This window comes from Atta cephalotes, assembly GCF_000143395.1.
Source record: "Atta cephalotes unplaced genomic scaffold scaffold00022, whole genome shotgun sequence".
In the NCBI taxonomy this organism is placed as follows: Eukaryota; Metazoa; Arthropoda; class Insecta; order Hymenoptera; family Formicidae; genus Atta; species Atta cephalotes.
The window spans coordinates 578,397-589,926 of record NW_012130086.1 but is presented as its reverse complement, the minus strand read 5'-3'; the positions used below and the strand labels follow the sequence as shown (position 1 = coordinate 589,926).

General features: G+C 35.1%; 1 protein-coding gene across 1 annotated transcript in view; it reads right to left on the bottom strand.

Moving 5' to 3' along the window:
• Positions 1–10,022, bottom strand: part of LOC105619673 (CCR4-NOT transcription complex subunit 6-like) — a 20,135-nt gene extending 10,113 nt beyond the window's left edge. The window contains exons 1-2 of the mRNA XM_012201192.1: positions 9,715–10,022; positions 9,429–9,610 (exon numbers count right to left, since the gene is read on the bottom strand). Of these exons, the coding sequence (XP_012056582.1) occupies positions 9,429–9,610; positions 9,715–10,022 (490 nt within the window). The remainder of the gene's footprint in view (positions 1–9,428; positions 9,611–9,714) is intronic.
• Between the last annotated feature and the right edge of the window lie 1,508 nt (positions 10,023–11,530).

Here is an 11,530-nt window from a genome sequence, read left to right as displayed (position 1 = left end):
TACGTTAACGTACGTTACGTTAACGTTACGTAGTTACTACTAGTAGTATTAGTAGTACTATATATATATATATATATATATATATATATATATATATATATATATATATATATGCAAGAATGTTTTTTCAAACAACGTATGATAAACAATGCTAAGTAAAATAAACCGAGAAGCGTTTTAAACACAACTAAGAGAGTAAATATTTACTAACATCTAAAAAAATTTTACTGCAAAATAAATTCTCGTATTATCTTTACTCTTCTCTCTTTAGAAATTAAAATGTTTCGTGAAGTAAATTTCTTAAACTCTTACGAAATTTTCTCGAAAATTTCTCACAGCTAAATCTTTGGACTATATTTTCGGACTATACTTCCTGAAAGATGTTCAGGACTAGAAGCAACAAAACGTAAAAAAGAGTAGGACCGACAAGTTCATAGAGATAAGGAGAAGAGCCTCATTTTAATAGGCACGCTGCTCACTGCCCACACACCTCTCTCGTGCACGAGTCTGCAAGTGAATGCCTTATCGTTTGATTCGCCTCGTTTGTTGCCCGAACCACCACGTCTGGAGAAAGGCAGGAAATCGCGTGCGTTATGCTTGCGTATACATGTACTTAGGGCATACATCGATGTGATTCACGGGGCACAAAGAGGCGCAAAGGGAGACAGAAAAAGACAGAGAAAGAGAGAGAGAGAAACAGGAGACAAGGGGAGTGAACGGATTTGTCGATCAGAATGGATTCGGGGTTATGGGTCGACGAATAAAGTTATAACTCGTACGCAAACTGCCGGAACAATGGTATCCCGAGGTGAGTATTCTTCGACATCACGCAATATGCTTGCAGGGAAACGCAGAACCATACATAATACATATACGTCTACATAGTAAGTATGATCAGTGAAGAGCTGAATATACATGCGCTGCAGTTGCTGAAGTTAAGCTAATGCTCTTGCCACGAATGCCTTATAGAAATTTATTCCTTTATTTAGAAATTGAAGTGGATCCAAGTGATACAGCAGAATTTGAGCGCATTATGAAGAACTTCTTGCAGAAATATTACCGGTCTTTCTTTAGAGACGAAGACATTATTATTTCAATATCTTATCACAATATTGCGTATGTATCTTATACTTCCTTTTTGAGTTTCATGTTATGGAATAATTCTAGCTTGCATAATACTAAGGAAATATCAAGATAATACTTTCTCGTAACAAGATACTATGTCTGAATACAAAGTATTTTTAACGTACCTATGAATAATTCAATAAAGTTTTAGGTATAGGCTTCCAATGTTATTATGTCTATATAACGGTATAATTTATAGTATTAATTTATAGATGTAAATTTGCATTATATAACATCGTTAGAAAGAGCCCACTTAATAAGCATTTTTCATTTAAATTAGTGTAGATCTGTAACCAAGAAATGTTGAAGAAATAAAAACTTACTGACACATTAACCTAAACAATCGTAAATCGACTCTATCCTCTTATTAAAATACAAATCTAAAGCATATATGAATAGTAACAAAAAAAGCGTGGAGTAGATCATCGCACATAAATATTTCTCACGAAATGAATTGCTGAGGATTATAGGAAATCGAAGGCCGACTGAATTGTTGATAAATCATTATTTACAACATAAACAAGTTAAAACAATGAGACTAAATGACTTATAGCTTAATATACATCCATAAATATGAATAAAAATTCGATATATTTATGATATAAACAATTTAAAAGTCTGATACATTTACGATGATTATTAACAGCAACATATAATAAACATTATAAGCTACATTTAAAATATGAAAAAAATATGAAAAATATATATACTTATATATATACTTATATTCAGTTATACTCATTATAATAATTTACACCATAAAATGTAAGAAGCCACAAAATTCTGTTCACTATTTATTTTATTTTGTCATGAAAGATCGAACGTAGCAGACGACCTTCTTTTCGTCAAAGAGATGAGAAAGCCAAACGCGCTCACCATAAAGTATGCTTTCCATACTCTAATCATTTTTCCCTCTTTTTAGCACGGAGGCCACGACATCCATTTAAAGCTTTGGTAACCTCAGAGAGATGCGACTGCTTTCATTCCTTTCATATTTTTCCGTGCATCGAAGCAACGGGCGAAACGACGGACTGCCCTACTTTCATTATTGCCGAAGCTATTTCGATTGGCAGATCGGATGCACACACTCTGTGTAAGTCTTGTTCACCTCGATAAACTTGTTTAGTAGCGAGATGTATGCCGATGCGATTCCGCTCGTACAATTTTGAAGTGCCCGTGACGGAATATATCCGGCTCAACTCGAAGCGATATTCGCGAGAAATTTTACCTTTAAGATCTTCCATAATATTTCGAAAACGATAGCGAGCACACGTCGATTTCGAGCGCGAATTTTAGCACATACATAAATGTGCATGTCAAATCTGTCTATATATCTATTATCCATTTGATAATGCAGAGCATATTGATCTTGAAACGAATGTTTCTTCTTCAGAAACATTCGTGCGACAATTACCTGTCTCGTGCGGATCGACTTTCCGACGAAGAATGGGAGAGACTCGATGACAGTTTAGCGATTTGATCACGAATCCATCAGAGCAGAGAATGGTGACCAGAAAACAACCGATCACCGGCTCATAATGGTGCGAGCGAGGGGCAAGGGGGGCGGAAAGGAGGCAAGGAAAAAAAGTTCGAATGCTCCTTAACCACGGACGTCGGCGGCTTTGAGCGCGCGGCGATAACTCGAGAGGGGAAACGAGCTGGTGGTTATCCGCCGCTCGCGGAACGATTTAACGGCGGATTTGCTCGGCCGGGTTAATGATACTCGCCCGAGCGAGGAAAGTACTCGTGGCGGTGGCGATGGCGGGGCTCAATGGGTGGCACGCGGGTCAGGTGCTCTCGGTAGAAAGTGAACCAACCGTGTACTTGGAACTCGCGAGAGAACGAGAATGTAACCAGTCGATCCGGCTCGATGAGAGCAGGGGAAGACAAGAAGGGGATCTGACTGGCTCGAAACGTGTCTTATAATCAAGAAAGCACGTCCCGATGTTATTGCCGACATAAAGAGACCTCTGCGCGAATGAGACGTGTGCCGTAGATGCGGATTCATTCATACGTCGGGGAATTAAAAAATAAAGGAATCTTTTTCGAGCTGTCGATGGCTAAACGTGAATTAGGGTTACTCGGCTCGCGGGAGGAATGAATCGATTTACTCTCATCAAGATTGACGTTTATAGAGAGCTGATGAGATTATTTCGGAAATTTGAACCGTTACGTAAACGGGAATTGATGCTAAATAAGATATATTCTTATTAAGATAGCATTAATTCTCTTTTATTCACCAGATAGTCATCTGTTCTATTACTATTCATTAACATGCTAATTTTAGTTAATTAAATTATCCACCATCGCGAATATAGAATCAACGTCAGAAAAAATTAAAAATAAAATCAATCAATAAATTAAGCTACAGAGCTTTTTAAAAAAAAATGATTAAATAACGATTTTCTTTAGAAATTTCTCAATGTTTTAAAAATAACGATAATTTTATAAAAATATACATATACAATATATTTTAAGAGAAATTATGTCATTAATTAATATTTCTTTCTATTAAATAAAACTACTTCAATCATCAAATGTCAAAAATCTATGTCATTCAAAATATAATTTCCGTTACAAAATTTATTTCTTAAAATAATGCATTATACATAAAAATATAACTTTTTATATATTTTGCAAAATTTCCAGAACTGACTCGTTGACAATTATTAATATTATAAATTGACTTAATCAAGTTAAAATACAGACATCAATTTCTACATACATAGCATATAGGTTATTAAAATTATATAAAATTTTAAAATCTGTGTGAATCTCTTTTTCAATATAAAGTATCGTCATTGGATTTTAATTACTTTAACAACTGTAATCTATTTACACATTTTGATTGACAAAAATATAATAAAAGTTAAAAAAATATAAAGAAACTTTGTATAAAATGCATAAAAATCTTGAGTTATATATGTACAAATAAAATATTCTCCTAAATAAAAATCATATATATTAATGTGCTTTAATAGCAGGACATCACACAAATTTCTCAAAAAATAAATTAATAGATAGATTAATGAAGATAAGTGAGAAAGTTTATTGATATTAAATCAATAAGCGTAATAAATAAATTTCTTCACGATGCTATCAAATTTTCATTATCTATCTTCGATAAAGGATCGAGTATCTGGAAATGTAATCCAATCTCCTGCATAATTAATAAGTGGCAGAATGTAGAGCAGCGGATACAATTTTTGCTGGGAGCCTTTTATCTTAACGAACGAAGTAATTTTCGTTCGAAGTTTCTGAGTGTAGGGCCGCTATAAAAAGAACCAAACTTTTGCGGGGGAGAAACCGGACAGAAAAAGAGTTTTCTCATCGGAAACACTCCATGCTTTCCCACGTCCGAATCGTTCGATGAGTACGCGAAGAACCACCGGCTGTAAGTACTGAACCAAAAATAGCATCGCGCAATGCCGTCCATAAAAATGAAACATAATCGATGCGCATCGCGATGTCCTTAAGCACAATGAGAATGAATTATATAATTCTACAAAAAAAACGTCAATTATCGTCAATTATTACAAAGTGCATATAGCTAAACTCGAGACTGAAATAGCCGTGTCATTCTACGACAAATAGTGTAATCGAAGGACGAACATGGATAAACATAGACTGGAATGCAGCAGTTATTTGCATATACTAAGACCTAAATAAATTAAAAAAGAATTATTTATAGAGCAGAACGAATATCAAATTGTCTCAGAATAAAAGTCGAATATTAAATCTAATAAATTATTTAATATATACTGCGCGTTAACAGCAAATGAAATGCTAGTATATTATAACAATAAATAATTACAATAGCTCATAATACATAATTAAAAAAAAGTTGGATAATAAAAAGTTGTTGAATCGATAAAATATCTGTATTATGATAAAATAACTTTGTAACTTCTAATAATGTAGGCATTCAGAAAATATAATTGATTTTAAGTATGTGAAAATGATTTGAAACTTCCTCGGGTTTATACATGACTCATGTCCGGAGGAATACGCGTGACTTTGAAATATTAATCGATGACCTAAAACAATACATACTAGTAACTACTTTCAATTACTTTCACATCAAATGCTTTCCTTTTCATAACGGAAACAGTGACGAATTTATTTCATGGACATGCCATTATATTCATTGTTTCTATAAGTATTAAAATAGCGTAACGATGACAGAGTAGAGTGTCCTATAATTTAAACGCTTTGACAAAAAATATCGTTCTTCTAAATTAATTAAAACCACGTTCTTCTAAATTAATCTTTCCTTAAGAAAAAATGGATTCGCAAAGTATCACGTCTCCTTCAATTTTTCATATTAAGTTCAAAATTACACGAAAATAAACTAAAGAAACAAATATATTTCTAGCTTTACGTGGAAATACGAAAATAATTATACACCGCTTGCAGTAACTTTGCAGCGACGATTCTTAATAAACCCAGCTGTGTCAAAGGACAGTGTAAATCTCTTTTTAATCTGAGGTCCTTAACATTTACTTAATTTTATGAAAGCTCTCGTTTACCAACGTTACGAAAGTTTACCTTTATTTATTACCGTGACGTCGGACTCGAGCTCTTTTTTTTATTAAAAAAAACTTATCTTTTTAAAGAAACACGATACTTGAATCACACCTTCATGCACGAGGAAAAAGTAGGCGAATACGAGTTAATGAGGACATCCAAGTGACACGAATTGTTAGAGCGTGCAATTGCAATTCATGCTCGTGTTTGCTTTCAAAGTCGAGATCAGGGCTTCTATTCTTGAAAAATATCGCATATGAAAAACTAAGGAAATACTATAGTATGCGTTTCATATACTATAGCATTTCCCTAGTTTTTCGTATACGATACTTTTCAAGAATAGAGGCCCAGTGTCATTTCAACTTTTTTCTCTTTTGTGACAAAGCCCATAACGGACATAAATTTAAATAAAGTTTTCAAAAGCATAATATATTCAAAAATAAAATCAATTACAACACACAAATAATATTGCAAGCAAACCCTAACTCTTTTCAATAGTTAATTAAGAAATAGTTCTCTTTGTAGATCATGCTATTATATTTACTTTATACTGTTGAATATTTACATTATAAAAATATATAGTATATAATCGTATATATCAAAATTGTATTATATTAAGATCAAAGTGCTATCGACAAGATTGGCGCCCCGACTGATTTATGCAATCGCAGCAGGTGCTGTCTTCATTACGCCCTAGTTATGGACTGTTTGGACCCATCTCCTTGTGTGTGTACACACCGTGAGCGCCGAATAACGAATGAATCATGCCGTGTGACGGCAGTTCACTTTCTCCCCTCAGTTTCGTCCTCAATTATCCCGGATCGGGCCCCCGTGTAATTACATGGTGAGATGGCTCGATGGGCTGCGGGCAGCCAAGTGAATCGCGGATAACAATTTTCTTTTTCGGAGGGTCCAAAGACCCCTTTCACTCAGCCCGCTGGCGCGAGACCCAGTTTCCTTTCAGCCCAAGAAAGCAGAATTATTTTCGTTACACAAATGTTATCAGACAGCTAAATATGACCCTGAATATATTATATATGTATATACTAAATTTGAATATTAATCAATATATTATATAACGAAAAAATAAAAGGAAGAAGATTAAATAAAAGATTTTTAATCCTTTACGTAGAATAACTCTAATAAGATTAGAATAAACTTCATTGGACTTCTGCTAATCGTATTAAAAAATTTCTAATAACTCTTTTTTGTTTACAATATAAATAAATCTCTTATTTATATCAAGTGTTCTATTCTAATTAACTGATGATGACATTGAAGGTTTTCACTTCGCAATAAATCATTGCGAAATATAAATAGAAAATAGACGAAGGCTATATAAAAAGATACTTCGATGCAACTGGTCTCCGATGTTTCGTAATTCGATGAACATAAATCGCGAAACACAACAAAGTGGAGGAGACACCTGTAGGCGACACGCAAGTGACACGAACACAATGGGCACACTTAGGCCAATTATGGCGCAATTGTAGTCACGTTATTTCTGGGAAGTCGTGACAACGATGCCGTCGAGAGATCCTCGCTGATACAATGTGCATAAATTTGTTTCCGGGACTCTGGGCTCCCACAACGCAGCGGCGCTCTGCCAAATACGTCTATATAAATCATCGTGTGTGCACTTTCACATACTCGTATTCAGCTGATCTTGCAGAAAGCTACGCGTAACAATGCGAACTCTACCGTGTATATGCGTACGTTCAAAGGCAAACAAATTTGCATGCAACCTTATATGAGAGATACTCCGTTAACCGTTAAGGGAAGGAACTGCCGTTTTTACGAGCGAGTTTTAACCCCTTCGACTCAGCCACTAAATGCCAGACTATTAATATTAAATATTCTTAACTCAGTTCGTTCTTAAGCTGTCACGAATTATGGGCTATACGCGTACTATAAAAATTTATAGAACGTTTTAATGTGCGCATAAGTTCGTTCATGAGGGACCTATAAAATTACTTTATATTAAATTTTATGAATGATAAATTAAAAGGTCGTCTTAAACGTTCCTCGATTTTATAGCTACCTCTTTCAATCTACTATAATTCTATCTGCAATATATGTATCAACAGATTATGTCCATGTATCAATTTTAATATTATTTATCCTATAATAAATCGGAAAAGTGAAAAGTTTCACAACGAGTTTGAAGATAAGAATTATACATCTAAGAAATAAAAAGTATTATATAAGTCAATCTAATAAATCTCAATTTTTAACTAAATTTACTTATATAAACTCTTTATTTAATTCATCTCGACAATGTGTATTCACAATGCCGAATTTTCCAACAGAAATTCCCAACTTATCCTTTTCGAATGCGTACCATCATTCATACACATACGGAAATGAGATTATCCCGATGGGAGGTGTACAAGATGCATTTGACAACGGTGAAATTCAGATGCTTTCTGCGTGATTTCAGATAAAAGGGTGACTCCACGAAATGAAAAAAAGAAGAGGAAGAGAAGAGCCGAGTAGACTTGGGGAAGGATAGAGTAAAGACGAAGAGGATGACGAACAAGAACATCTCGATGCCGCGAAGGAGCCGCGAAGGAGCCGCGAAGGGGAAATGACTGGCAACGATGTACGGTGGTATTGCGGTATCAGACGGTAAAAGTCTCAGAGAACAATGGATAAACGGAATGGTACAGCCGAGACCTTTCAGGCGATCGGGTAACCGGCAAAAATGCGCACAACACAATGGATAGGATCACGCCCTCCGACGAGTCTCCTCTTTCTCTCTCTCTAACTGCGACTCCTTCTCACATTCGTTTTCCATGGAGCGTAAACTCAAGCTCAATCCACCCACCCATCCACCCATCCGAGTGTAAAAGAGAAAAAAATCGAAAGATTAATGTTCGCTTATCCGGTGGTAATTAGATTTTCTTTTGATAAAGACTGATTTGATATTCAAAGAAGTTTATAAAATTTGGAAGCTCGAAAGTATTGCCTCTAAAACATTTACGGAACATTATTGGCATTATTTTTCTAACTATTTTCTTAGAAAAGTTAATCTCACATCAATATTGTCTACTTTGACAAGGTATTTTTTAACATAAATATCTTTTAAACTAATTACATTCTTTAGACTTTAATTCAAGTAAGAAATATAAATTTCCTTTATATATTTTTCAAAAAAAAATTTTTTCTAACTTTAATAAGAATATATTATTATGAAATTGATATTAATACGCACACACAAATGTAACATTATATGTAAATTATAAAAGTCAGAAGATATAAATAATTTTTTAAGCTTTTCTTAAGCATCTAAATGGAACACGTGGCGACATCTGTCACAAACGACATTAAACTGTTTTGAGAATATGTCGAATGTCGCATAGATAAAACAGTCGCTTTTTATACCGACGATCATACACGATTTCAGCACAAATAGAAAAAAATATTGCAAATATAAATAGAAAGACCATTCGATATTGATTTCTTGGGTGCTATGTGAATATATGTGTGCACCAAATCATGCCGATTTATTTAAAAAATTACAATTAAATCATTTTATTTGTAAATTTATAAATTAAATAAAAATAAGTTTAAACTCTGAGAAGAAATTTTTCTTCTAAATTTTTAATTTTTATAATTATTTGGATACTCTGTTCTCTCAATATTTATTATCATTATTACCAAGCAGACGTATGTCTTACTACTTTAACATAACAGAAAATACGTAAAAAAATTTTTTGGGAAAAGATTCAAATGTCTTCGAAAACTCGCTCAACAAATAAAAGTCTTCCATTTACCTTGTAAGTTGTCCAACATGTATGTCAGCAGCTTGTTCGTCCCCGCAGGTTCTCCGTTTCCATATAACGCCATCACATCCTTGCTGAGTGGATTTCCTTGAAGTCCTAGCACTTGTAACTGGAACAACTTCCCTAGTTCGTACGGTAACACGCGAAGGAAGTTTTGGTTCAATAACAACTCCCTGAGGAATAACATAATAATAAATTTACATCATAAAAAAAAGATCTACTGAATATGCTCAGACTGAAGTAAATGTTTCTTATTATATTTTCTGTTTTACTATACCTGAGATAGATGAGCTCCCCTAGTTCAGCAGGCAGACTGCGCAGCTTGTTGCTACTCAGATCTAGAATACGCAAGTTAACAAGACGGCCGATCTCAGATGGCAACCTCTGCAGACTATTATCGTTCAAATACAGAGCTGTTAGATGAGTCATTTGCCACAAATTGGGGCTCAAATTTCGTATACTGCCTGTTATCTCCAACTCCGACCAATGAGATTTCTTCCCCGATTGATAGTCCTCAGGGCACATGAGTGTATACATACGACGCGGGTTGGAGTTCTCATACTTTTCCTTATGATTGCGGGACATCTTAAATTCTAAAAAAAAAGAACAAAAGACTTGTTAAAATAAAAATACTATATTTGTGATCTGTTTCAATTTTAATGTCACATGTTATAGCACATCTCTCAAATACAATTTTTTATATGATGACAAAATAAAAGGATCTTTAAAGAAGTTATTTCACGTTGCTACAAAAGTATCATTTGTTAAAATTTAAACAGTTGACATAAAGATTCTCATATCTTGATACAGCATATTAGATACTAGTGTATGTAGACTATATTACTTTGAAGGAATTAAAAAAGAAAAGATGTGTATCTGAGAGATATATAGCAGGATCAATGTGAGATTAGTATTTTTGATAAATCAGTCAATTAGAACAACCAGGCTTGTGCCTCAGTCTCATAGAAAAGAGAACAGAAAATGTAGCAACTTGTGACTCTAACTTCATGTCGGGCACGAGCAGATCTCTCGAACTCGCAAAATTAGTGCGGGAGAACGATGTTGATCATAAGCGAACGGATTTTGTTTGTTCCGCACGACAGGCACATCAGATACAAGCTCATAACCTATGACGATGAAACAAGATTTTCGCGAGCCACTCCGGCCAGACGAGCCAGAAACTCAGTGATTTCGACGCGAAATGCGACGACAGACCATTAGGGGACGGTCCGGTTGCACGTGGATGCAAATTTCGCTAGGCGGTGGCAAATTTTTTCACCGTCAACCACTCATCCTGCCCGAGAGGGCCTGTACGCTCGCGAGGACGGGCCGACGCGTTCGACTAATTTCCACACCGTAGACGTGGCGGTAGCCGCCGAGAGCGGCATTTTCACACGCGCGACGATCGTTACGTACCTTCATCTACCCCTTCCGCACAAACGAGACGCACGGGGAGTTGTTACCGAGTGAAAATTTCCGCGTAAACAAAACTACCTTGACAAACACGGATCCTCCATTTATCAACTGCACCGATCGTGCGCCGAACGAAGCTGCCCGATTGGCCGAAACTTCCCGAAGCAGCCGACGCGACGTCGCGCCAACTGCACAAGACACGCGCGAATGTCGCGTCGCCACAAGCGCGCGCCGCTAGGGGAGATCGGGAGTCTGGGGTCCCTGGAGAAAATTCGCGAGTGATGGAGACACTGGGGAGACACTGGGGAGAGCCCTGACTCTCTCTTTCGCGCCATGTTCATCGAGAATCAGGCGAACTTTCTACTTTTCTTCGCGTATCTTCTTGGGCGTCCTTGATAGTTCCGCTTAACTTATCAGCGATCAGCTTCAGATAATACCTACACTATTTTATTGAGATAAATAAAATTATCGACTTTCTATTATTCGACATATGGAAGAGAAAATTATACTTGAGACGATAAGATTATATATATATATATATATATGTATATATATATATATATATATATGTATATATATATATATANATATATATATATATATATATATATATATATATTATAATTATNTCTACATATATATATACAACAATATAATTAATTAAGTATATAATATNTTAC